Source organism: Dermacentor andersoni, chromosome 3 (genome assembly GCF_023375885.2).
Source record: "Dermacentor andersoni chromosome 3, qqDerAnde1_hic_scaffold, whole genome shotgun sequence".
NCBI classification, from domain to species: domain Eukaryota; kingdom Metazoa; phylum Arthropoda; class Arachnida; order Ixodida; family Ixodidae; genus Dermacentor; species Dermacentor andersoni.
In genome coordinates, this window is record NC_092816.1 from 3,272,412 (window position 1) to 3,298,806 (window position 26,395).

The window sequence follows — 26,395 nt, forward strand, 5'->3', positions numbered from 1 at the left end:
ACCCTCGCGCCTCCCCTGATGTTTTCCCGCATAGCGCATCCCCTGATATGCTGTTTTTCCCGCACGGCTCGCGTGGCCTGGCGCCCGCGGCGCTCGGAGTGGTACAAGCGCGGTGTGAGAGATGGCGCCACCGTCGCGGCGGGGTTACTCGGGCGCCGAGGGACAGGCGCTTGCTCTGGCCCGGCGGGTCGGCGAACAGCGCCGGACGTACCGCGCGCGCGTGCCAGTCCATGGTTCTGCGAGACCGTCTCGCGTGGCCGCCTTGGACACCGTTGGCGTGACTGTACACGCGAACGACCAGGTGTTGGGATCCAGCATGGGGCGAACATATTCGCTCGCTCGCGGTGAGTCGGACTTCTAGATTTGTCGCGCACCCATCGGCATGTTTTGGGGATAGCAACTCGGCTAGGAGGCATTGATCTATGAAAGGTGCAATAAATGCCCTTGTGACTGTTTGCACTACTGTGTTGTCGTTCCTTTGTCCCAAGAGTACGGAGGAGAAACCCGTATCTCCCACAATAGGCAAACCAAATAGTGAAGAAAAAACTAGGTAAAAATAGAGCACTTGATTGCAGTTCACACAAGTGTGGCACTCGAGTAGGTGTATCAAGGAAAGAACAAGTATAATTTTAGTAAAGCTGTATTATACAGTCAAACCCGGCTATATCGAACTCGCAAAAAAACGCCTATCAATTCGATATAGAGCATAATTTGATATAAGCCTGCTAAATAATTGGATGTCATAAAAGCACATACCATTTATAAAATCACTTTATTAACGAAACTAGCTTAGTTTGGCATAAATTAGTCCTGCGTTTTCTTCTGCTTGGACAATTTCGCTGCCTGCGACGCACGCACTTCCCCACGTTGTCTAAGGAGTCGGAGCAGCTGAGGCCGCAACCTTCCGCATTCGCGCAGAAGCGCCGGACTCATGCGAGTGCACCAATCACTTCGGAGGATGTGGGCAAAGGACCGTAGTTGCTTTCCTCAATGTGCCTACTTTCATTTGTGCTCGGTACGATATCGGCGTTGTAGTCTTCGTTTCCGGGCTCTACCGTGGTTGCTACACCATCATCTGCACTCACAAAGTCGTCCACCGTTGATTCGAATGTCCCGAAAATTTTGACAGCTCGCTCCAAACTTCGGCAACACCGGCAACGGCTTCGTTGCATTCATCAGAATTTACAGTCCTCACCGAGCACGCGGAAACCGGCACGTATGAAGAACCCCTCGTACACGGCCGTGCATACGCGTCGGGCGCCATGGGCACCGGGTTGCGAGTCTGGCCACTTTAGCCCTAATCGTGCCGAGAGTGCTCCTCGGAATCTTGCACGCTGCGGGGACATCCAACTTCTCATCGCGTTCGACGCGATTTATGATTTCGAGCTTCACGACGAAAGGCGAATTCTGCCGCTTCATCACGGCAACACTGCGGGAGAAGGCCCACAAGGCGCAAACACGATAAACCAGAGAAGCAGCCAGAGAACTCGCACTCTCGCCATCTTGCACGAAGAGAGCACAAGAGCCTCTGATTGGCTGTCTGAGCAAGCGCTGTAGGCGGGCCAGGATCATTTTATGCTGGGGAGTGTCGCTAGATAGTGATCTAAAGAAAGGAAGGACGCTTGATTCTGCAACCCGTGAGGGAGCACGGCGAAGCGTCGTCAGGGGAGAGGGGGTGGCAGGTGAAAGATGATAGAGAAAGAGGGAGGATGTGGCCTAATAGACTCCACTATGCGCGACAGGGGGAGTGTCGACGGCTCGCCCGAACAGCCCGAGGCAGCGCGGTCACGGTAGGGAGAGCGGTTGGATGGAGCCGTGCCGCCGGGTTTCCCCGCTACCGCGAGGGAAAGCCAACTTCTGGGGGCACTTTTCCGCCACTTGACGTTCGATATATCGGGAGTCACTGCAATATTTGTTCGATGTAAGCGTAATTTTTGCTATATATACTCGTAACTATACCGTGACCAGAAATTGTTCGATATATAGAATAATTTGATGTAAACGGGTTCGATATAGTCGGGTTCGACTGTATAGCACAGCTGATGCACCAATGCAACTTGTGCTCAAGAACAAGCTAAAAAACCCACAAAAACACTTGGCGATACAAATTACTATTATGGCTTCACTGGTAACTAACCCATCTAACCCTTTCCCCACTAAGTACAGCAGAACCTCGCTGACAGGTTCCCGTTACGTACGTTTTCATCGGCGCCAATGTTCACACTCTAGAATGCAAAAAACAACCCAATTGAGCTGCGCTCATTTACTATCAGTTCATACGTTCCCAGAAAACACAATTTTTCGGCAATAATGTTCAGTATGTCGCCAAATTGCGATTGTGTGATACATTTTCCGTCCGCTAGATCCCATGAAAATAAGAAAATGCACAAGGCACACGTGATCGAGAACCAACGTTACTAGATTCTTTTCAGTTGCCAAACTCCGCCGCGGCACCTGACCCCTTTCTGTCGCGCCCGCGGGGCGGCGCGCGCGACACTGTCGGCCCGAAGGCGGGCGGTGCGAGCAACGTTTGTGCGAGCGGACAGAGACGCCGACGAGTGCAGCAGCGTGCCACGTCTTGCGCATGTTTCTTATTTGTGTTCCAGGAATATCCTGCTCCCCTTGTGAGCAAGCATGCCTCGGTGTTTTGTGACAGGCTGCAGGAGTGGGTACAACTCAGTGCGATCTTCAAACGAGAAGAGACATTTTTTCAGGCCGCCGAAGACTCATCCCCGCCTTCGCGAATGGCAGCGTGCGATTCCGAGGCTCGACAAAGAACTTTCCAGCTCTTGTGTGGTGTGTGACGTACACTTCCAGCCAGAAGACATCGTTAAAGATTTCGTGCACAACATAAATGGTGAAGTGGTCGCCATACCACGTGATAAGCGGGCGTTAAAGGAAGACGCTGTACCATGTCTCTTTCCGAATTGCCCGAAATATTTATCAAAGCCCTCAAAGAAGCGCAAGCTACCCACTGTGAGACCAGCTCGTGAAGTTAAGCGCCGCAAGAAACAAAATGGAGGCGAAAATGAAAACGCAGTGCCCAATGATTCTGACCATAGTGAACGAGTGCACTCCACGGACGACGCGGTTGCCATCGAAAGCCCTGCATCGCTCTTCGACGAGCTTTCGACCATCGCTAAAGCGGGCGAGCGCGTGGAAAGCTGGTCGACGGAAGCAGTTGATGATACGGTTGTGCTGTTCAAACTTGTACTGGAAAACGCTATTCCTCGCATTGAAAAAGCCGTAACAATATCAAGCGAGCTTGAGCTAACTGTTAGTGCGAACGGCCTACTTGTACCGTCAACCATCTATGCCACAAACGCGTCCGTCCGTAACAATATCAAGCGAGCTTGAGCTAACTGTTAGTGCGAACGGCCTACTTGTACCGTCAACCATCTATGCCACAAACGCGTCCGTCCAAAGGACTTCACTTCGTGACTTGAAATATCTGCTCAGCTACACAGACCAAATGAAACCGTGCGAAGGTATCCCCGCCAAGCTCTATCCAGAAATCGAGTCATCAACCGTTGCCACGAAAGGCGGCGAGACGTGGAGACGGAAGACATGTACTGTCATAAGCTTAAACACCACCTGCCCAGAATGTAAGATGCTAAGTAAGCTCTTCATGGACCGTATGAAAAAGCGCCAGCACCGAAAACCAAGACAAAGAAGCATCTGTTTGAAACCATTGAGTCGCAAAGCAATACGGGCAACACTTAAAAGAGAAAAACTGAAACATGAGCTTGCGGTCGTGAAGAACTCCCTTCGCAATATCACTGAAGCGAAGATCGACAGTGCTCGCCATGTTCTCCCAGCAAAGCAGCAGCTCTTGTTTAAGACAGCTTTGATGGCATCGAGGGCTCGGGCCAAAAAAAGGAGGCGGTATGACGAGTGGCTAATGACCTGCCTATTGTTACGGATATCAAGTCCAAAAGCATACACCCTAATTTCGGACATGGAACTGTTGCCGCTTCCTTCCAAGGCACGCTTGCAATGAATAATCAGTGGCATCCCTTGCAGGTTCGGCTTCAATGAAGTTGCCTTGAGGAATATTAAGCTACACTTCCACGACAAGGATCAGCTTAAACAGTATGGTGTGTTACTGCTTGATGAAATCAAACTGAAGCAGGCTGTTGCATTTAACAAAGCTTCTTGCAGAATGGATGGTTTTGTTGACTACGGTGACCTGAAAGCTGAAAACCCGAATCAACTCGCAGATCATGCACTAGTTCTCATGTTCGTGCCGCTCTTCCAGGGCTGGGTGCAGCCGATAGCAAGCTTCGCAACAAGAGGAGCAGCACCTGGAAGGATCCTTTCAAAGTTTGTATTGAGCGCCATCCTTGAGTTGCGCAAGAACAATGCCTCGGTGCTTGCTGTAATCAGTGACAGGGCCGGCAACAATAAGTCAATGTGGAGTCATTTTGGGCTGTCTGGAAAGTTACATTCCGCACGTCACTACATTGAGAACCCTTGGGATCTCTCCCAAAAGATATACTTTGTCTGTGATGTTCCCCATATCATGAAGTGCATCAGGAATCATCTACAGAAGCACAACTATGGAATGGTAAGAAACAACACCGTAGTCATTGTTTTGAGTTTTAACGTTTTGTTTGTTTTCTTTCAGGCCGGTCATCATCAAATCAACTTTAAACATGACAGTGCACTCTATGAAGCAGAAAAGGATAAATACGTGCGAGTATTCCCAAAGCTGACAAAAGCCCATGTTTCCCCTGACAATCTTCGTAAGCAGAGCGTCCGACTAGCTACACAGGTCTTTATCACTTAGAACATGCATTTTTCATATAAATGGGTCGGTAAATACCATTGCTTCCTTTCATAAGACTAACTGAGATGTTCTTTCTTAACAGCTGTTTAGCCGTGGAACGGCCATTGGTATTAGAGTGTACAGAGAAGCCAAGGCAGCAGGCATGGAAGACTCGGAAGGCACAGAGACTTTTACCATGATGCTGAATGACTTGTTTGATGCACTGAACACAAAGCTGCCAGCCAGAGGAGTCAGGCGCCACTCGAAGGAAATACAGGTAATGCGTCATATGGGTGGTTTGTTGGGCGAGTTATTACATTATTGCGTCATACAATGCCAGTGAACAGCAATGAAACAAGGAAAACCACGAGATATAGGCAAAGTGATAGCTAGGGAGGGTGCAGCACCCTTCCTAACTATCACTTTGTTTTTACTCCTCTTTTTTGTTTGTGTTATTAAAAACTTGCGAGCATTCTACGACGAAATAGTGTACCAGACCACAGCCTTTGAACTTTGTGTGCATTTCCTAAGGGCTATAAACTTGTTACGCTATTCATTTCAGGTCATCAAAGATTTTTTGGAACTGCTAAACTTGACAGAGCAGAATGCAATCCAAAAAAATCTGAAGCTTTTTGCATCACAACAAACGACAGAGTCGCTGCGAGTAACTCTGATGTCCACTTTAGATATTGTTGATGATCTGCTGCGTCAGGGTGCGCTCTATGTTTTGACAGCTAAGTTAAATCAAGATCCACTGGAGGTAAGGCACACTGTTCACATTTGTTGTGACTGCATTCACATTGCACTATTTGCTAGAAAATTCACTCACTCTGTTTTTTTCAGTGACACTTTGGACTGGTGCGTTCCTTCGGTGGAGACGAGTCCCATCCAACTATAATTAACTTCACGCAGATATTCCGCCTTCTAAGCCTGTATACACCTGTTAAAGCAGCGCTACGTGGGAGTGTGGAAGGTGTGCCAAGCCCTGTGCTCGTCGGCGTCAACGACACATTCAAGCAGACCAGAGAAGCCTGCAAGTCAAAGCAAAGTAGTCTTCGCAGTGCCATTGAGGCGACGTTGATAAGTTGCCTGGAGCCAAGCAGTTCACCGGAATGTGCTTGCAATGAGCCCACCTATGCTCGAGGAAACATAGAGGACAATGTTGTTTATTATCTGTGTGGATATGTCATACATAAGGTCAGAAAGGGCGCACCATGTGATCTATGTATAGCGGACATAAGCTCTGAAATCCCAGCAGTTGGTTGCGACAGTTACTTAACTGAGTACAGAAGTTTCAAGCAAGGTTCCTTAAAGCACCCGACGCTAAAGATGCTGGGCTTTATGAAGACTGCTAACAAAAGTGTGTCAGCTTCCCTGGATGAGACAGGCCTTCGCGGAGAGATATTTTGGAAAGTTTTAGATGACCTAGAGGGGTGCTGCCTCCCTCTTCTTGGTTGTACAGAGCATATGTTCGCGTTCACGTGCGAAGTACTGAATTTCTTCATTGTTATGCGGATGCATTTTTACTCCAGGGATACAGTCAAACCCGGCTATATCGAACTCGCAAAAAAACGCCTATCAGTTCGATATAGAGCATAATTCGATATAAGCCTGCTAAATAATTGGATGTCATAAAAGCACATACCATTTATAAAATCACTTTATTAACGAAACTAGCTTAGTTTGGCATAAATTAGTCCTGCATTTTCTTCTGCTTGGGCAATTTCGCTGCCTGCGACGCACGCACTTCCCCACGTTGTCTAAGGAGTCGGAGCAGCTGAGGCCACAACCTTCCGCATTCGCGCAGAAGCGCCGGACTAATGCGAGTGCACCAATCACTTCGAAGGATATGGGCAAAGGACCGTAGTTGCTTTCCTCAATGTGCCTACTGTCATTTGTGCTCGGTACGATATGGGCAAAGGACCGTAGTTGCTTTCCTCAATGTGCCTACTGTCATTTGTGCTCGGTACGATATGGGCAAAGGACCGTAGTTGCTTTCCTCAATGTGCCTACTGTCATTTGTGCTCGGTACGATATGGGCAAAGGACCGTAGTTGCTTTCCTCAATGTGCCTACTGTCATTTGTGCTCGGTACGATGTCGGCGATGTAGTCTTCGTTTCCGGGCTCTACCGTGGTCGCGACACCATCATCTGCACTCACAAACTCGTCCACCGTTGATTCGAATGTCCCGGAAATTTTGTCAGCTCGCTCCAAACTTCGGCAACACCGGCAACGGCTTCGTCGCATTCATCAGAATTTACAGTCCTCACCGAGCACGCGGAAACCGGCACGTATGAAGAACCCCTCGTACACGGCCGTGCGTACGCGTCGGGCGCCATGGGCACCGGGTTGCGAGTCTGGCCACTTTAGCCCTAATCGTGCCGAGAGTGCTCCTCGGAATCTTGCACGCTGCGGGGACATCCAACTTCTCATCGCGTTCGACGCGATTTATGATTTCGAGCTTCACGACGAAAGGCGAATTCTGCCGCTTCATCACGGCAACACTGCGGGAGAAGGCCCACAAGGCGCAAACACGATAAACCAGAGAAGCAGCCAGACAACTCGCACTTTCGCCATCTTGCACGAAGAGAGCACAAGAGCTTCTGATTGGCTGTCTGAGCAAGCGCTGTAGGCGGGCCAGGATCATCTTTTGCTGGGGAGTGTCGCTAGATAGTGATCTAAAGAAAGGAAGGACGCTTGATTCTGCAACCCGTGTGGGAGCACGGCGAAGCGTCGTCAGGGGAGAGGGGTGGCAAGTGAAAGATGATAGAAAAAGAGGGAGGATGGTGGCCACGGCTCGCCCGAACAGCCCGAGATAGCGCGGTCATGGTAGGGAGAGCGGTTGGGTGGAGCCGCGCCGCCGGGTTTCCCCGCTACCGCGAGGGAAAGCCAACCTCTGGGGGCACTTTTCCGCCACTTGACGTTCGATATATCGGGAGTCACTGCAATATTTGGTCGATGTAAGCGTAATTTTTGCTATATATACTCATTGTAACTATACCGTGACCAGAAATTGTTCGATATATAGAATAATTCGATGTAAACGGGTTCGATATAGTCGGGTTCGACTGTATAAACTGTCAACTAGAAAGCAGCCACAAGGTATCTGTAGCAACCAAGAAAGCGCGTCTTTTGTGAATATCGATGCAGCACGCTAAGATTCATCAATCCGGCGTTGTACCGCTCCTTTTATATTTTTTTTTTCATGTGTACAGTGCTCACGGAATGAAACGCGACATGGAGCATTTAGTAGAACCCTGCATATGTGCAAAGTACGCGAGACGCACCATGTCATGTCGCAAGGAATTTGTTCATCGAAGGTGACTCCGACTCCGACGTAGGTGTATGCGCCAGAATTACGTCGTTGTGACACGAACTGCAGCCGGTGGAAACGAAAGTATGCGCATTACTTAGCCCTAAATTGACGCGTTTCATTCCGTGACCACTGTACATGAAGCGTGCTGCTGCCTTGGGAAGCTGCCGCAGCCAACCGGGCCAACCGTGGCGGCAGCGCCACCTCGCGAGTGGAGACGGCAGAGGGTCACGTTCTCGCGCCGCTCCCAGGCGGAGTTTTACAACTGAAAAGTATCTAGTAGCGGTGATCGAGAACAGTATATAGCTGCCAACCGCGGCAGCTTCACCGCAATACTCATTTGCCCGTCTCACGTGAAAATGCCGGCCGCACTCAGTTTCCCACTTCGGTAGCAGCAAATCTTCTCCGGGGTCATCACATGCGGCATTCACAGCTATCCCCGCCAATTATATTGTGATAAGCTTCGCCTATCTGTTTCACAGCGCGTGGTGCCGTCGGAAGCATAGCGCACACTTTTACTAGGCGATAACCGAAATGCTCTGCCGTTCCCTGCTGCAGACTGCGATTGCATACATTTTGATCATATGTGAACAAGAAAAGGCGTGACGTGTGAGCGATCGAAAACGTTATATAGCCGCCCGTCTCCCGTGAAAACGATGGCATGCAAAGTTTTTTATTCCGGTACTAGCAAATCTATGCCCGGGTGGTCGCATGCCGCATTCACAGCTATCACCACCAAACCTATTGCGATAAACATCTTCACCTATCAGTTTTACAACACGTGGTAAGTAGTGTCATTGGTAGCGTACTGCACACTTTTAGTAGGCAATAATCCAAACACACCACGGTTTTATGCTACAGGTTGCGCAATGTCGGCATCACGTATTGCTTCGCCAGCATCCAGCGTCGCCCACCAGGTTGATTTCGTTTCAGTTTCCTGTCACCCTCTTAAGGGGGGACACGGCTCTTTGCGGCGAAAAAAAATCGATTTTTTTGAAAACGAAATTTTCGATATCTACAGCTAATATTCCTTTAATTCACCAAGTTTCGAATCTCGGGGAAGAGTATTTCGTCCGCAATATCAATTTATAACATCACTGTGAGCTGAATTCCGCGCAAAAACAGCCCTTTTTATCGCGGCGCGTAGCTCTTTTTCTACGCGCGCGATCGCAGCCATCTTGGTCTCGTTGGAAAGAGGAGCCTTCCTTCTTTAATTTCCCGCCAAAAGTGACTCCGTCGATACACCAGTGACGTTGAAATACGGAGAGAAAAAAAAGCCCGAACGCGCGATCCGATTCGTTGAGTAGCGCACGTGACCAAAAACGCGCGCTGTGGTTGGCTGCGCGAGGTTCCCATCGTCTGCTCCACTCCGCAGGCGACGCGACTGCGCGTCTCGTAGGTTTGTTGGCACCATGCCCAACGATGTCCGATCCACCGGGAAAGTTCGCCACGAGGCACAAGTTCGGCAAAAAGAAGAAGCGATCAGCTTATAACTTTCAAAAGCGCTCCATTCCTTCTGAAAGCATCGAGAGTAGCTCGCCGCCAACCGCAAACAAGGCCGAAACCGCAGACGATGCCGAAGTAGGCCTAGCCAGCTCACAAATGAGTGAAATCGTTACGGACAGCGGCCGCGTTCGGCGTGACACTGCAATGTTGCAGCGTGCGGATTTGTTGCAGAGGGCGATGAATGCTCAAAAAAAACTTCGAGTTCTTGCGTCAACGCCAGCAACAAAGCGGGTGTTGGATTTGATCACTCGCGCCGACGGCGTTGCAGCCGCGCCAGTCGACGCCGAGGCAGGCTTTGCTTTCCTCAGTAGGACCCCGTGAGCGGACTGATGTCGTCAAGTGCAAGGTGTGCGGCGGCAGCGTCGCAGTAGGCAAAAGCGAACGGTAATCTGGCCTCGCCATAAAGATCGTTATCGCGTCGGCATGGAGCTCGACCCCCGTGAACAACCTCGCCGCGCGCGCGATGCAAGTCACCGGGAATCGGCGAACGGCGCTAAACGATGTTTTTGCCGCATTTGGGTGGCCGTGGTCAGAGCGACTACATTCCTGGTGGCTTTTAGCCACTTTCACTGCAAAGTAATGCAAAATTATTTCTGTACTTTTTATTAAAAGTGAATGTACTCCTTTTTTCTCGTTTTCTCAAAACACCGACTTTTCACTTGTGCACAATGTAGGGTCAGATTTTGGAATTTATGCTTTAAAAATTTTCAATTCTGCTTTAGGTCAGACAGTAGGGTAGCCACAATTCGAACAGTAAAGATTGAATTACTATAAAATTACTAATATTTGACATATCAAAATAGTATTCCTACCATTATGTTCCTTATGTTTTCTAGTACCCAGGCATGTGCCAATACGAACTTCGTAGCGCATTTTCCCCCCCTATTGTTTCTGCAAATTATGAACAATGAATTTCATTTATCTTCAGAACTAAATGGCCTATTGGAAAAATAATTACATATTTGAAATCAGCACAAAAGTCTTAACAAAGTTTCATGGAAACTTTTCATGGAAAGAATGGAAAGTTTCATGAATATTGATGGAAAACATCATGAACATTATTTGAATTAGTGTCCCCCTTAACGAAGCGAAAGTTTCATTCTTGCCTGGTTGGACCCCTGTATCATCCTTGATCAATTTAGTATTCAAGCATTTGCCGTAATCACTATAAACATGTCCTGAAATGTTTTTCTCGTTTTCTCAAAACGACATTTTTGATGGTAGTGTAGTTTTGGAGTGACAATATCTCTGGTTCTACTCATCTTATTGCAATAATTCTTTTTTCATCAGAAAGGTGGACAAATTGGGAGTGCAGTAGGCCTAAAATGTGAACAAATATCATTACAGAAATTTTGAAAAAGTAATAATTTCTCCAGGGTTTCACTAATGCCTTCTGCTTACAAAAGTTTGACATGCTGTAACTTCGGCATAAATCAGTTTAGAACATTCATTCTTGTAGCACTGCAACCTCTGATCATTCAACATCATTTTGATGTGCCAGTCTCCTTCATTAACAGCCAGCATTGTAGAGAGAACTTGCCTCCAAGTTAGTCCATACAAAAAAACATGAATTGCTTATATTTTGAAAAGTACTTGTTGCATGGGAAAACCAATTGAATATTTGAAATCAGCATGTCAAAATACATAAGTGATGGAAGTTTTATCAAATTGTGGCCACAAATAAAAAATAACAATTTAAGTGGGGTGTCCCCCCTTAAAACACCATGCAACAGGAAAACAACAAAATGCATCTCGTGCTGCAACGATCCGCGCGACACTTAACATTACATAGATGTGAACAATAATTGGGCTCGTCAAATTTTTTGTTACTTTGGATCGTACGCTTTCCCGGCAAATTCGTTTTTTTCTCGCGGTTTTTCTCCAAAGCATATGAACGAGGTTCTACTGCAAATGCTTCAAGACTCTTGTAAGAATGTTTTAGTGATTGACTTTGCTCCTTTCCGATAAAAATAAATGCGCTTAGCCTAAATAGTGCACTTCATTACAGTCTATCGAACTTTGTACCTCTGCAGAGAATGGCACATATCCTACCCACAAACCCACCTGCAGTGCACCACAATTGGTCCGGCATCAGGCATGGATTCTTGTCGCTGGTTCACATCATGCAGAAAGTTCAGCACACAACCAGGGTCAGACGGCACACCATGGTCAGGCCAGGCAGTGAAGTGGTAGTGGAAGACACTCCTCGACTCGCACTGTGCAAAAATTGCACTCATTAATATAATGCTCATCTGCTAGAATCACTTTTTCAGACATCACTCAACGTTACCAGTGATTAAGTAATGACCACAGCATTGGAATCACTTCAAGAGAGCTCAGCAAATGCGCTCACCAGAAAACTACTAATCACACACTTCCTGTGGCACCCTAGTACTCTGCCTAATTCTTAAAGGGGCCCTGAATCACCCCTCGAGCTTCGTGAAAAAGAACTGTCCACAGATAGCATACGTTCTTGTGAACCTCTCAGGCGAATTTTGCAGCTATGCATGGCACGTGGAGCTCACAAGCGGAGCGCAAGGTCACCTTTTTCTCAAATGCTGTCTTTTCAACAAAAGCCAGCTCCTCACTATTTTTGGGACACTCTATTTCATCATATAGCACATTCCCATATGCAGATGCTGCTGGCCAATAGTTGACATCAATCAAGAAGGGTATTTGGATCAGTGCACTTCTTCCTACTGTTACTGTGTGTATTTATTTATGCAGTTTAAAAACAAGCTGAAGTGAAAATCTGCTTACGAATTTCTACAAGAATTATGTACTTGCAGAAGCAGCTGACTGTGACTGTTTTCTGCTCACAGTCAGCCATGGCTGCCCGCATAAGAATCAAGCTTTGCCCACACTGCTTATCAGTGTCTTAGTCGTCAGGTCTCGCTCATCTCAAATAGTTTTAATGCCAGAGCATTAAATAGCTCATGAAGCAGAAAATCTGGCAGCATCCCAGGAGATGACACAAAAAGTCACGCGGTCACAACCAATCAACGATAGGCACATGCCACGTGAGCACTGGGTTCATTAAAGCACCACCACATGGCGCTCACGTCCATGCATTCGATTCGAGAGCTTGGTGGCGCAACCCACCACCACCTTTCAAAGGGGACGCTCATAACATCTATGCATTGAATCTTTTCAAGGCAATGACGAGGTGGTATTTGAAGACAGAAAGAGCATGAAAGCGGACCAGATGGAAGAGGAGCTGGTGCTAACAAATCTCAACTGGAAGAAAATCGAAGAGAAAATTCCTAAGCGCATACCCACAGGGCTAGACGAGGTTCCCGTTAGGCTGATTAATGAATTAGGACCAAAACGTGAGGAAGCTCTAATGAAAACAGTAGAAAAAACTTTAAAAGATAGACGAATACTAGAGTTGGCGACAAAGAAAAATTTATTTAATTTATAAGGATAAGGGGGAGAAAGATTTCACTCGTGTAGACCATGACATCGGTAATATACAGGCTAGCAATGCAGGCAATCAAATTAAAGCTGCAAGCATATGGGCAGAGAATAAGGGCATTTTGGGAGAACTTCAGTATGGCTTCCAAATAGGTAGGCATTTGGATGACAACTTATTTGTCCTTACTCAGTGTATTGAAATATCAAGAGTAGAAAGGAGACCATTATATGCGGCCTTTTTAGACATTACAGGAGCGTATGACAACGTAGACCGCAACATTTTGAGGGATATTCAGGAAAGGGAAGGCTTAGGCAACAATTGTCAACACCTATCGCAAGAGATTAACCTAGAAAATACCGTTTGCATTGAATGGGAAAGGATGAGGAGCAAGAAGAAACTAGATATCAACATGGGACAGACAGGGGTGCATTTTATCCCCACTGCTGTTTATGATGTACCGTAATTACTCGCACAATGATAGCACTTCTTTGTCAAAAATATTGGCGGATATTCAGGGGTGCGATTACTATATGACTTAAATGTCCCGCGAAAAGAAAAAAATCTCGCGTTTGCTGCGGGATGACAACAGGTCAATAAACAGGCGGCAGCCATTGGCTGCTGCTGTAACAGTGCCGGACACCAAAACAAAAATGGCGGCCGGCAGAGCAAGCCGAACGCGCTAGACGCGAATTTTTTTTCCTTTTGCGAGTACGTTACATGCATTGAAACAGTTTCTTCTGTATCAGTAATGAATAATATCGTTAATACTGGCAAGTTTGCGGCAATAACGTAGCCATGTCCACTTTGAGGGGGCAGAAACAGATGGGCACGATTAGCTGCCAGTGACATAGAAACACATGGCGGGCATGCTGTGGAAACTGCGGCATTTGTCTTCACTACTATCCTAATACGGCACGTTTCTGCTAAGGGTGGACGAATATCTTAGCTGTGTTACAAGTGTCGGCGTCTGAATTTGGTACACTTCTAATCTATCAGTGTAAATGTGGCTACTATCATTGCTGCTCGCGATTTGTTGCATGCCCACGAGTGCAGACGAGAAGAATACAAAGGCACTTTTTTGTTGTTGTTGTTGACCACAACCATTATAAAGCCTACAAATAATAAAGCGTTTGGTCATAGTTCTTTTTTTTTTCATGTAAATGCGGAAAGTGATTAAAGGAATGAAATTAGGCATTTGCTTAATAATGTCAGGTGCGTGCAGACTGCTTAGTATGACTTGAAGAGTCGCTTGCGTAGCACTCGACATCATTTGACAGATGGTAAGCGCATCATCATAGCTAGATTTGGCACACAACATATCGCTGCAGCAAGTTCGCAGCGCGATCATTACACGGGAAAGAACAAAAATCTAATTTCATCGACAAAATTCAGGGGTGCGATCACTACGCGAGTGCGATGATTATGAAACTAAACATGGTACGTGGCGAGGATAGTGAGGGCACTAGAAGGAAGTAATATTGTGTTTAATCTCTCATACAAACAGGCGGGTACAGTAGCAGTGCAGCAGCTTCCAGGTTTACCTTATGAGGACGACATTGTGTTGCTAGCTAACAAGCTAAGTGATTTGCAATGTCTGGCTAATACCTGTGGACAGGAAGGAGAGAATTTAGGTTTGAAGTTTAGCATTAAAAAATCAGGTGTTATGGTATTCAATGAAAACAGTAAACAGACAGTGGCAATACAGGGTCAGGAAATACCTTGGGCTCGGGTAAAAGAATATAGATACCTTAGTATAGAGTATATAGTATAGATACCTCAGTATAGATACCGATAGAGGCTGAAGTAGAATTAAGGACTGAAGTTGGGAGCAAGATCAGAACCAACCCTCTCCCCAGAAACATGCATCCAGAATATAATGTCGAAAGGAGAAAGGCAAGAGCTAAAGCACTCTTGAAGGAAATAGAGCAGCAGAACCAACTGGCAGCTATAGTTGATGCTGCCTGGGTGAACGGTAAAGAAGCCTATACGGCCATTGTATCAAATTATGAAGGGAAGGTGCAAGACGCTCTCACTATTTTTACCAAGGACCCCATGGTGGCGGAACAAGCGGCAATTGCTCTAGCCATCAGGAGTAATAAGCGGGCCTTCATTTACAGTGATTCGAAATCCGCTGTAAAGTGTTTTGATAAAGGCTACGTAGCTGGAGTTGCAGCTAAACTTTTTGAAAACATTGTGATTATGACAGCTGAAATCCGATGGTTTCCTGCGCATATGGGGAAAGTGGACGAGACTCGGGTAAACCTCAATAAGGTTGCTCATGACTTGGCACGAGGACTTGCTAACCGTGACAGTCACAACCGAGCCGTTCACCATCAAGCCAGGGAATCTAGAGATCATTTAATAACATACAATGATATTACCAAACATTACTATTTATGACGCAGACAATTCCCATTGCCACATTCAAAACTGAACAGGGCTCAGGCAGTCTCACTGCGCTTATTGCAAACGGGTACATATCCCACACCGTACACCATTAATAAAATATATCCAGAGAGGGAGATTAAGATGGACTGCAATGATTGTAATGGCATCATTGGAATCAGACATATGCTGGCGGGGTGTCCCGCGACTCTCCCCAACCTCGTTGAAGAATGGACACAGTGGGAGAAAAGGATTCAAAGCCCATTGTTTCAGGACCAACTAAGGGCAGTCCAGAGGGCCCATGATGTCGCTGAAAGGCTTGGCCTGACAGTGCCAACGTGGGAGTGGCCCACCTTGGCTTGAGAAGTCGAGCCTCCGGACCTCATTACAATAAAAGTTTTCACACACACACCTTAGTATATGGATAAATGAAGGAAGAGATAAATGGAAACACAGGAAAAAACCATAACAGTAAAGGGGAAGAGAAATGCAGCCATAATGAAGCACAGAGCGCTATGGGGATAGAATAGGCACGAGGTGCTTCGAGGTATGTGGAAAGGTGTAATAGTCCCAGGACTTAGTTTTGGAAATGCCATTGTTTGCTTGAAATCGGGGGCACATTCTGCACTCGATGCCAACCAAAGGTCAGTGGGACGCCTCACAATGGGCACTCACGGGAAAACTATAAATGAAGCTGTGCAGGGTGATACAGGCTAGACAACTTTTGAAGTGAGGGAAGCTCGCAGTAAAATTGATTATGAAGAATGACTGAGGAATATGGAAGAAAGTTAATGGGCTGGGAGAGTGTTGAGGTATTTGTAGAGGAAAAACAATGATTCACAGTGGAAGAAAATGACTAGGAAGCTTACCAGCAAGTATGCAGCCTGTAAGGTGAGCAACACAGCAACAAAGACCGTCAAGTGGAAAATCCGGGAGGCTGAAATAATCTCATGGGCAGCAGCAATGGAAAGGAAACCTGCCATGAGTAACTACTTAAGAGGAAAAAAACGAAATCAGTAAAGAAACAATTTATGATAGCTCAAACGGAAGCTCATTACTTTTCGAAGCGAGATCGGGATGCCTTAGAACACGCACTTATAAAGCGAGATATAAGAAGGAAGAAGAAGCATGTGCTTGCTGTGGTAAAGCTAGGGAAACGATGGAGCATGTTTTATTATAATGTAAAGATATCTGCCCAGTGGTTGATTTAGGCACCACTAGACTCCTTGAAGCCCTTGGGTTCAGCAAGAGCAGAGGCAAAGTAAACATGTCTGCAATAGAGATTAGTAAGAGGTGACTGGAAGATCGGTGTAAGAAAAGTAGGGAAATGACAAAAACAGATGTAGAAGAACAAAGTTCACAATAGGGGGTCAGAAGATTTGGTTATGAGAATTTATCGTGGCGTTAAAAAAAATTTTTTTTAACCCAGGTAGGACATTAGGCAGTATAACAGCAAGAGCTTGGTGTAGTGACCCAACGCCCTGTTCCAAAGTGGACACTCATAACATTTATCCATCCACATATCCATTGCCGCAGCGGCGGCACCAGCCATATGGTGGTAAGAAAGCCCAGAAAGCTTGCCTTCGCACAAAGCGTTTGCCGCCAAGCATTTCTCGGTAAATATTACAGTTGCATAAGCAGCAGTTGCTGGAAAGCGGCAACTGTGCGGCCAATATATGTACTATAGCGCCGCACATCACAGCTATGCCAGTCGGTAGGATGATTTCGGTAAGTACTGTTGTGCACTTCAATGGACGAACCTTCGACTTCTCAGTCAGTAGCTGTGCCCGGCTTTTTTGGACGTCCACACAAGTACGCGAATAAGGCCAAGGCGTTATTGGAGAAATGTAGGGTACCGTTCCCTCGATTTTTTTGTTTAACACTCAACTAGCCTTCGAACAATGTGAAACTTAAGGTCAGAGCAAACACGGGCTTGCCAGCGTGCACAGACTCCTGGCCACTCCTGGTTAGACGCCTTGCCAGACTTTGCTTCGTATTGTAATGTCAAACAGCATGTTCCGGAACGACACTCTCAGCCGAACGGCCCAATCATCTGACGTTCTATCCTTTTTCATCCTCTTTCTCTAGACTGAACCTGATGTGCCAGTCAGCTTATCCTTTTCAAAGCGTGCCGCTTGACACGCTACATTCGCCACCCAACTCTCCCCTAGAGCCTGTGGTTCTGGGCGAAAAGAAGTCAACGTCAAAGAAGTCAAACAAGAGGGATGTAGAGTTTCAGTTGGCTTGCATAGGCAGGGAAAACATGGCTTCGTCTTTTGGCGCCAAGTTTGGGAATAGCCACCAGATAGGAGGTAAAGAGCCCTATCCTTCACTAGATGAAACGGACTGGTGAACCGGGGTCACATCTACTGACAACGTTGCGGTACACGCTTGACACATTGAACCAGTGCTAGGTCTTCTGGCTGAAATGAAGGAAAGGTGCTTTGCTGGGAAGAAGAATACAGTTTTGCCTGTTGGAGGCCAGCAGAGCTCTGAATTGAGTTTTTCGAAGTTTGAAGGCACTGGCGCCAGGGGGATGGTGGTGCAACATTGCATAAAAACCAAAGAAACTTTCTTTCCGAAGCCCCAACGTCATTCCATAGAAGACCTTGAATGGCGATTCCCATGTGATCTCTTGCTGGGGCGTATTCAGTTATGCTAAATTTTTATGCTCCACAAGTCTGTTTATTTGTAGATACTGAGGGGCGGCTGCCGCATGACGAACCCCATGTTCCTTTAATAGGTATTTAAATGCACGTCACATGAAAGCAGGCCTGCAGTCGATGATGAGCAAGCATGGCGTGCCGTGGCGAAAAACGGTGCACTCATTAAGGAAGTTAGGACGTGCTGGGCTGAAGAGTCGGGGGCAGGTTTGACTACGGTCCACTTTGTGAAGTAGTCCGTGGCCGTGATTACCGCGAAGACGTACATGGAAACGGTCCCGAGTGATGAAGTCCCACGACTTCAAAGGGAGTTTGGGTGCACGGAGACCTGTGAAAGATTTGTTACAGTATTTGTGCTTGACACACCGTGCACAAAGAAACGTAGTGGGAGACAACAGTGCGCACGCCTGGCCACCAGAATCTTTCCTTAATATGTGCCAGCGTCTTGTGGAGCCCGAGGTGACCGGCAGTTGCAGTGCCGTGACAGATATAAAGTACCGGTTGTCGCATGGCCTGATGACGGGCAGGTACGACTCATTTTGACAATGCCGGCGACAAGGGATGCCATCTCAAACAACATACGAGACTAGAAGGCTTTCACGACGCTAGAGGGTGCGTACCTCACCAGACAGTCATCGGACGATGTCAAAATTTCTCCATTTTGTAGCTGTGTCGTGCGTAAATGAAGGACTGCCAGGACTGGTGAGAGGTTGCTTAGAGCCGCCTGGTTACTAGAGAGGGAGCCAGCGTCTAGGTGTGGTTCCACTGTGATGGATCTTGCAACTTGAAAGCCCACCTGGTGAACTTTGCATTGTGGTGTCTTTTTGTTGGCAGCCAGCGAAGGGCGACATTGTCAGTAACCACAGTGAACCTTTTAGCATAATTGTAGGCAAGAACTTTTTGACCACTCAAAATACCGCCAAGCACTCAAGTTCGGAGACATAGTACCGGCTCTGTAGTTACTGAGTCGGCGGTTAGCACAAGCTAGTGGCCTCTCCTGTCCGTCCGAGCTGAGTTGTAGAAGGACAGCACCGAGGCCGAAACAGTTTATGTCGGTGTGAAGCACAGTCTGCATTCTTGTCGTACTGTGCGAACGTCAGTGGTGTTGGAAGGGCAGTCTTGATGTCACGGAAGGCAATGTCTTGATAAGGACCCTATTTCCAGCGGGCGTCTTTCTATAGCAGCTGGTTGAGAGGTGCTTTGCGAGAAGCAAAGTGAGGGATAAAGCGGCGGAAATAGGAAGCAAATACCAGAAATTTTTTAGGCTGCTTTGCTGAGGTGGGAGGTGGAGAAAATGAAGAAGCACCTTGAAGGCTTAATGCGGACATGGGCATCTTGGAGAGCCTGCAAGAACATTCCCAAGTGTCTGAGGTGTTAAGGAAAAGTAAGGGCATAAACAATAATGTCTTCCAAGCAGACCAAAGCCATTGTACATTTCAGATGTCCAAGTACACTGTCCATTAGTTGCTAAAATGTAGCAGGAGCATTGGAGAGACCAAATGGCAGGCAGTGAAACTGGTACAGTTCATCCAGCATTATAAAGGCAATTTTTTCTGCGTCCTTTGGCTCTAGTTCTACTCGTCAAAAACCAGAAAGAAGATCCAGCGTAGTGAAAAAACAGGCTCCATGCAGGTGGCCAAGGGCGTCATCAAGACGAGGCAGCAGTTATACGTCAGGTTTTGTCACCCTCTTCAGGCGTCGGTAGTCAACACAGAAGCGGGTCATGCAGTCCTTCACGAGAACTACGGGGGACTACCACAGATTAAACAAGTGGGACCTAACACCCCACTTAAGCATGTGGTCCACCTCGCTGGCAATTTATGCGCATTCGGAGGCAGATACTTGAGGCGGGTGGTGCCGTACAGGAACTTGAGAGCCGGTATCGATCCTGTGCCGCAGAACAGAAGTGTGACAGAGTTCATTCAGCGATATGGCCACATAATCGTGGTATTTATGCAGCAGCGCTAGAATCTCGCACTTTTGTGACAGAGCTAGGTTGGCACCGAAGTTGAATTTGTTCCAGTCGAAGAAGGAAGCAGTTGGCATCTAAGGTGCTGCAGGCTGCACTAGTGCTAAGAGAAAGGGTTTTTCTACGTTGGTACAGGTTCCGAAAACGGTGTCTGGAGGCAGGCGCAGGTCAGTAATGCTGCTGGAATACAGTAAAGGTATTCCAGCAGCACTTTTTGTTGGGCTACTTGGTGCATGTTACTGGTTACTGGTGTTACTGGTTGGTGCATAAGAGCTCGTCCATGTCTCTGCTTGTGTCATCTGTTTGGCGCTATAGTACTTCAGTAACAGTAAAGGTGCTGCCTGAAGAGTAAAGCAGGGCACGTGGCATAGCAAATTCTCCTCCAGCTTTGGAAAAAATTGCGCTTTCCATGAGAATGTCTGGTTTGGACATTGCTGCTACGCCACACCACACAAGACACCCAGGCAGCAGATGCAAAAGGTGTACTTGTGGTTGTCGCAGTCACAGGTAGCAAAAATGGTGAGAATCCGCGAGCTTCAGGTCGTGCCACCCCATTTCATTCAGCATACAAGGCTGGTAAGCTTGAACCACACAGCCACGTTAAAATGCCAAATTGCGAAGAAAATTTTGTAGCTAAGTTTTTGAACATGTGGTACTTGTTAGCCAGCACAGCCTGCACTATGCTGAAAGCCCTGGAAATAAATTGATGCACTTGCATGTATGACAACCAACAGTGAGCTTTATTGGAGGCTTTGGGGATGGCAGGAGACTGTGTCAAAGTGGAAGAGGAGAGCTCGATGGCACAATCAGCTTCGCTAAACTCCAGATTGACACCAAACGAGGTGCACCAACCACATCAAAATATACCTGGCACACACAAGTTTCGGACGACAAGGAACCGTTGCTTAGCTTGTGGAGATGGGTTTACACAAGGCTCATTCTGTGAGCGATCGTCAGGAAAAGGCACAATGCTCCTCCTCCTCCACAATGCACAAAGGCGCTATGGCGGGGTTCGTCAACTATCCGACGTGGCGCAGAGAAGGCTCCAGAGTCAGATCGCCAACAAACGTGGGTTTATTCACCCACGGCGCTTACGGGCAAAGGCTCACCACAAGACCAAAGGAGTATGCGCACCTGCTGCGCTATGGCTAACCAGCAAGTTGTCCACCAAGCACGAGAACGAGGAGTCGCGGGAGCAAAGGTCCCATGTAGCGAACTCACTGTGGGCCTGTGAGTATCTGGCACAGCGATGAAGCACTCAGCGAAAGAGAGCTCGGGTGGAGAGGGCGCACGGGGGCCACCACTCGGGAGGCCAATCAGGACGCGTCCTGGTGACACTTGCTCGCATGGTGATTCGAGCTGGGGAGAGAGAAGCATGGTTTGCGCAAGAAATGAGCTCTGGCACGCTAACTGCATCTGCCACGTTGCCATTACGGCGGCGATTCCCGAAGATCGAGCAAAGCACAATGCGCGAGCTGGGGTATGAGGCGCAGGAAGGCACCTTGATCCCCACATTCCCCCCTCCTAAAGAGCGAGGCCAGCCAGCCAGCAAAGGAGTATGACCGAGGCCAAGTGGCAAGGTTGACTCAGCCAAAGTGGGCTAAGCCAACAGGGCAAAGCCCAAGAGAGTGTTGCCATCATCCTCAGAACCTGGTCAGGGAGAGGTGCCACAGTACAAAGAGGTGAAGATGCCGCTTCTCTTGATGCGAAGCCAGGGGGGCCAGCCATGGTCACAAAAGTTTCACACACCAGGAAGGGCCCACAGCCAGGAGGAAGGGTTGCCAGCCCAGGAAGGACGGGGTGGGGCAGCACCATCGGTCAGCTAGCAACGCTTCAGGTCTGCCGAACAGGAGCTGCCAGGGATGTGCGAGGCGTGGCTGCCATTTTGGTGCAGTGGCCACGACGAAAGTCACTGGGCACGCTATCCGGATGGTTCTCCGTGGAATGGTTCCCCATGGACCGCAAGGAGAATCCTATCTCATTAAGACAGACATCCCAATCGCTGTGTTGCTGGGCGAAGGCCATAAGAAAGGGCTTGAGGTTCCTGTTATTCCGTTTTGATGGGTTGGCCTGTGGGTGATACGTGGTTGTCTTGCGGTGCTTAATGCCAAAGGCAGCACGGGCATCCGCGAACACCTTGGCCGTGAAGTAGGACACATTATCCGATATCAGCTCCGCCAGAAAGCCGAAGGGGTTAAAGACCTTGGTCAACTTGTCCCAGATTGAGCGTGCCATTAACTTCAGAAGGGGAAAAAGTTCAAACCATTTTGTGAAGTGCCCTGTGACAGCCAGGAGAAAAACATAGCCTCACCGGGTCCTGGGAAGGGTCCCATAATGTCACAGGCCGCGACTTGCCAGTGTAGCTGGCTGTCAATTGGCTGCATGAGACCTCACTGGTTCTGCATCACGTTGGCACGTCGTGTAGTCGGCTTCCGGTTCACTAGGAGCGAGCGCGCGAAGCCTCTTTAAACTCTCCGCCAGCTGCTGGCAGTTGATCCCCAAGCGAGAGATATCGAAGCAGCCTGCGTTGCGAGCATTCTGTTGTAGCGCCTAACATGTCTGATATTCCGATAACCACAGGCGAGCTCTTCGTTTCGACGGATGGCTGGAGGCATAAACTTAAGCTGATGAAAGAACTTTAGCGTAGACATACGCGACTGATCGGTTCGCACGGTCCAGCCACCTGTTGGTGCAGAGCTTAACCAGTCAAACAAAGCGCTAATATTGCTCTAACCAAGTGTAAAACATTTTAAACATTCAGAAAAACCTTACACTCCTGCAAAAAAGTTACACCAGCAGCAAAGAAGAATATATTTCGTTACTGCTACTGTGTGTGTGGTTCAGCTCTGTGCCACCGGGTGGCTGCACTGTGCAAACCATTCACATTTGCGCTTCTGCTCATCCCGTGAAACAACATGGTCAAATGGCCAGGCCCTGTCGCCTCGTGCTTCCGTTTACCCTAATACCGGACTCGCGAAATGCTATTGTGTTAGTAATCTTCCAGTGTAAAGTGATGGCCGCAAACGCGCAAGTCCTGGCGCCGATTGAATAGCGGCAGTCCGATGCGCTGCAGCCAGTGCGCTCGTCTGCTGCCTTGCAGAGGGACAAGATGTCGCAGCTTGACATATCGCCAGTTACTACGCTTGCAGTCCACAATGCAACAAAGTCAAATCATAGTGCTTGCAAAAAGACAGACCAACTCAGACCTCGGAGCTCTCATCAAAATGGAGCACGCTGTAACACAAGCAGACAATGCTTGCTGTGTGCTGGAAGTGCTGAAGTGTAGTGAGAAATTGTTCTTGTGCATTCTTTCTGTTAATTTGTTTCTATAAAAAGAAAGTTAACAAAAATTCCAACTATTACGAACATCATTTGTTCACCATAAAGGTGTAAATATTATCAATGACGCGCCCTGGGCAGCCAATTGAGTAGCTCGCCCTACTGACGTCAATTGGGTGATTTACGTCATATGGGTAGGGGCGGCTGAAGATTCCTTTGAGTAGCGTGCTGCGTTCGGTAGCGATGTACATTTTTAAAACCTTATAATAAATTATGAACTTTACGTGGAGCGCTTACATGCGTCAATTAATGATCAGAAGGACCTACTCTAATGACTCGGTATGTTTGCACAAAATCGTCAAAATTGTTTTAGTGTCCATTTAAACGCCCTAAGGACAAGGTCGGTTTTCCTTCTGAATAGCCGATTAGCTCCAGGTCTGCTCGTTGCTGTTCAGCGAAGTATACTGCGCTTAATATTTTAAGGAAGGCGTCATCATTCACGTCATCTTGCGGTGGCAAGTCAATGGGCACGCGTAATAGGCTATCGGCATCAGAGTGTTTTCGTTTGGACTTCTAGGTTACAGTGATGCCATATTCTTGCGTCTGAGGCTCCACCGCACCAGCCATCCTGAATGGTCCTTTAAAATCGCTCGCCAACATAACACGTGACGGTCGCTGACGACTTTTAATGGCCTGCCGTATAGGTAAGAGTGGAATTTTCTGTAGCCCAAATGATGGCGAGGCATTCCTTTTCGATCGTAGAATAATTGCCTCCCACTTTTGACAGCGACCGGCTAGCGTAAGCTATCACCTGTTCAAGTCCGTCTTCCCTCTTTACTGGAACGGCACCGAGACCGTCAAGTGTGGGTTTCGTTATCTGCTGGCATCAGTGTGGCTCTCAATATCGGCGTCCTCGTCGAAGTGCGCAAGTATCGGCGGCGACCCTATGCATCGTTTGAGTTCTTGAAATGGATCAGCCTGCAGCATTTCCTACTCAAACTCCACATCACGTTTAGTTAGATGTGTCAGCAGCTCAGCAATATGTGAAAAGTTCTTGGCAAGCCGCCTGTAGTAGGCACACATGCCAAGGAATCTATGCACTACCTTCTTGTCAATGAGCTGCTGGAACTTTGCAATGGCAGCTGTTTTCTGCGGGTCGGGGTGGACTCCAGATTTGCTGATGACGTGACCTAGGAACAGAAGCTCATCATAAGCGAAGCAGCATTATTCTGGCTTCAGAGAGAGCCCTGATAGCCATGACTGAGAGCCCTGACGATCGCTCTTGCAACACAAGTTTCACGGTCGTGCAGTACACGTTGGTCACCCTCGATGATGCCTTCTACGTCTGCGGGTGTTTTGGTGTCTACGGAAATAACAATCCTGGAGCGAAGCGGGATGCTCACTTGACCTTCAAGCACACTCGCAGCATGGTGACTACGAGAGCTCTCCGGCAGTATCGCTTGATCTTCCAACAGCGTTATCGACTTCGGCTTCAGGTATATGATTGCACCGTGTTGGTTCAGGAAGTGCATGCCAAGAATGTCTTGTGAACATTGTTGGAGGATAACAAAGGCGGCAGGGTAAGTCTGGTCAGGAACGGTAATTCTTACCGTGTAGATTCCAGTCGGCATTATGAGTGGTCCGAATTTGAGGGCCTTCCCATGCAGTCTGAACTTTCTTCAACTGGGCAGCGATGGGTCCACTCAAGACGGAGTAATCGGCTCCTGTGTCGACTGAGGCAGTGACTGCATGGCTGTCGAGAAGCATGTCAAGGTCGGTGGTTCTTTGTCTTGTGTTACAGTTAGGTCTTGGCGTCGGATCACGGCTGCGTCACGTTGACCTGTGACTGGTATGTGGTGTCGTCAGGTCATCTTTCATCGGCATATTGTCTGCTTTCAGACTTCGTCGGAATGGCGGCGTCTGGTTGATATGTCGTCAGGACAGGATTTTCACTGTCTTCATAGGTGGCGGAGGATCTTCGTCAGTTCGACAAACAGCAGCCGCACCTCCATCAGTTACTTCTTTAGTTTTCCAGATGTTGGCTGATGGACGGACCCCGGGCTGCGCCAGTGTATGGACGACAATGCGGCAACAGTTAGCGGCCTGGTAACGTCGAACGGGACAGTCCTCGAGGGCTCTACTGAGTATAGGCTAGGTAGTCGGCGATATCACAAGGGCGTTTACCTTCCTCAGGGCACAGCACGTTGACGGTGAACCCTCGCAGTCCCATTTCGTGGTAAGGACATCTGCGGTAGATGTGACCACTTCTCCGCAGTGTGGCAGAGTGGACGGTGGTCGGGGGCTCGCCAAATGTCAGTCTTTGGAATGCTGCGCAGGGCGATGGGTTGGCGTGCTCGTGGAAGCGGTGGTAGACGACGGAACTGTGGCGTTACCAGGCCCTGGCACAGGTGCGAAGGGGTAACATGACAGTGGGCTACAGCGGCATACGTCATCGCTTCCAGCTGAGGCTGCGGCAATTGAGGTCCTCCGAGTGATTGTTGGAGCTCCTCACTTGAGGCTGTGATGAAGGGAACAGCTTATGAAGCTCCTCCCGCATGACCGCTATCATACCGTATTTACTCGCATAATGATCGCACTCGCGTAATGATTGCACCCCTGAATTTTGTCGTCAAAATTTGATTTTTTTTAATTTCCCGCGTAATGATCACACCCCGAACTTACCGCAGCGATATGTCGTGTGCCAAGTCTATCTAATAATGATCGCGCTTACCATCTGTTGAATGCTACGCAAACGACTATTCGAATGCTACGCAAACGACTATTCAAGACGAACCAAGTGGTCTGCACGCACCAAACATTCTTAAGTAGATGCCTCATTTCATTACTTTCATCACTTTCCGCACTTCCATGACAAAAAGAGGTACAACCAAACTTTCCTTTATTATGTGTAGGCTTTATAATGGTTGTGGTCAACAACAACAATAAAGGCGCCTTTCGATTCTTCTCATCTGCACTCATGGGCAAGCAACAAATCGCAAGCGGCAACGATATTAGCCACGTTTACACTGATACATTAAAAGTGTACCTTATTCATACGCCAACGCTTGTAACACAGCTAAGATATTCACCCACCCTT

At 47.9% G+C, this 26,395-nt stretch overlaps 3 protein-coding genes across 6 annotated transcripts in view; 2 read left to right on the plus strand and 1 right to left on the minus strand.

Annotated features, from left to right (window-relative positions):
- The window catches only part of LOC126520622 (tyrosine-protein phosphatase non-receptor type 11-like), a 248,143-nt gene that overhangs the window by 129,931 nt on the left and 91,817 nt on the right, over positions 1-26,395 (minus strand). For all 4 annotated transcript variants that reach the window (XM_055065673.1, XM_055065671.1, XM_055065672.1 and 1 more), the window contains exon 10: positions 11,652-11,803. In XM_055065673.1, coding sequence (XP_054921648.1) covers positions 11,652-11,803 — 152 coding nt within the window. The remainder of the gene's footprint in view (positions 1-11,651; positions 11,804-26,395) is intronic.
- On the plus strand, positions 2,415-4,546 carry LOC129382169 (uncharacterized). The gene has a single exon (XM_055065674.2). The coding sequence runs from the start codon at positions 2,635-2,637 to the stop codon at positions 3,355-3,357; it is 723 nt and encodes a 240-aa protein (XP_054921649.1). The 5' UTR covers positions 2,415-2,634; the 3' UTR covers positions 3,358-4,546.
- LOC140216675 (uncharacterized) lies at positions 3,473-6,719 on the plus strand. Its single transcript, XM_072287033.1, has 4 exons — positions 3,473-3,488; positions 4,259-4,323; positions 4,872-5,045; positions 5,615-6,719. The coding sequence occupies exons 1-4, from the start codon at positions 3,473-3,475 to the stop codon at positions 6,365-6,367; spliced, it is 1,008 nt and encodes a 335-aa protein (XP_072143134.1). The 3' UTR covers positions 6,368-6,719.